Below are 559 nucleotides of genomic sequence, written 5' to 3' on the forward strand. Positions count from 1 at the left end.
AAATACCGTCATGTACCGTGAAACCGGTCTAATTTTGAAAAATACTATGATATAAATTTTTGGTCATACCGCCCAGCACTAACATAAGTGTCCACACTACGAGCGCAATCCAATCAAATGAGTTTTTTTGACTACCTCTGGAAGTGGTCAAAACATTTTAGACCCCGTTCACACCTGTCTTTAGCATTGTCCACTTGTGATCAGATCAACAAAAATGCATCTTAATACAAGGTATAAACAGGGCCATAGGTTTTTTTAAAGTTTCTGGACTAAGGTGTGTAAGTCATAAAGACAAATTCATGCTGCCATTTTGTCCTTTTTGGAGCTTTAAGAGCATATAAATATTCTTAAATTTCAGGTTCCACAATTAAAATGTGTTTGTAAAGAGTTGAACACTGAAGTAATGTTCTGTAGAGCACTGAACTGACCAGTAGGTTCCGGCTCCCTGCGATGTCAGGTCCATCCCGTCCACTCCATAGCTGTCGTCATCCATGATTTTAGACAGGCCAAAGTCTGTGATCTTTATCTCCCCACATGCCGTTCCATCCACCAACAGGAT

At 39.9% G+C, this 559-nt stretch overlaps 1 protein-coding gene across 1 annotated transcript in view; it reads right to left on the reverse strand.

Annotated features, from left to right (window-relative positions):
* Positions 1 to 559, reverse strand: part of LOC107582356 (serine/threonine-protein kinase tousled-like 1-B) — a 19,783-nt gene that overhangs the window by 5,017 nt on the left and 14,207 nt on the right. Inside the window, exon 18 of the mRNA XM_016268151.1 lies at positions 429 to 559. Coding sequence (XP_016123637.1) covers positions 429 to 559 — 131 coding nt within the window. The remainder of the gene's footprint in view (positions 1 to 428) is intronic.

The sequence above is a fragment of the Sinocyclocheilus grahami genome, unplaced genomic scaffold (genome assembly GCF_001515645.1).
Source record: "Sinocyclocheilus grahami isolate Dianchi unplaced genomic scaffold, SAMN03320097.WGS_v1.1 scaffold43.1, whole genome shotgun sequence".
In the NCBI taxonomy this organism is placed as follows: domain Eukaryota; kingdom Metazoa; phylum Chordata; class Actinopteri; order Cypriniformes; family Cyprinidae; genus Sinocyclocheilus; species Sinocyclocheilus grahami.